The 222-nt window shown below is 75.7% G+C and overlaps 1 protein-coding gene across 3 annotated transcripts in view; it reads left to right on the forward strand.

The window, feature by feature from the left end:
* The first annotated feature begins 12 nt into the window (after positions 1–12).
* Positions 13–222, forward strand: part of SIK2 (salt-inducible kinase 2) — a 63,058-nt gene continuing 62,848 nt past the window's right edge. For all 3 annotated transcript variants that reach the window (XM_010581463.1, XM_010581464.1, XM_010581465.1), the window contains exon 1: positions 13–158. In XM_010581463.1, coding sequence (XP_010579765.1) covers positions 15–158 — 144 coding nt within the window. In that variant the 5' untranslated portion in view covers positions 13–14. The remainder of the gene's footprint in view (positions 159–222) is intronic.

Below are 222 nucleotides of genomic sequence, written 5' to 3' on the forward strand. Positions count from 1 at the left end.
CGCCCAGCATGGTAATGGCCGAGCCCCGGCGGCCCCCCCCGCTGCTGCCCCGCGGGCTCGGGCCCGTCCGTGTCGGTTTCTACGACATCGAGGGCACGCTGGGCAAAGGCAACTTCGCCGTGGTCAAGCTGGCGCGGCACCGCATCACGCGCAGCGAGGTGAGGCGAGGCGCGGCAAGGCGAGACGCGGCGAGGCGGCGGGGGCCGCCGTCGCCCCTTGCCC

The sequence above is a fragment of the Haliaeetus leucocephalus genome, unplaced genomic scaffold, assembly GCF_000737465.1.
Source record: "Haliaeetus leucocephalus isolate CR32 unplaced genomic scaffold, Haliaeetus_leucocephalus-4.0 Scaffold773, whole genome shotgun sequence".
Classification (NCBI taxonomy): Eukaryota; Metazoa; Chordata; class Aves; order Accipitriformes; family Accipitridae; genus Haliaeetus; species Haliaeetus leucocephalus.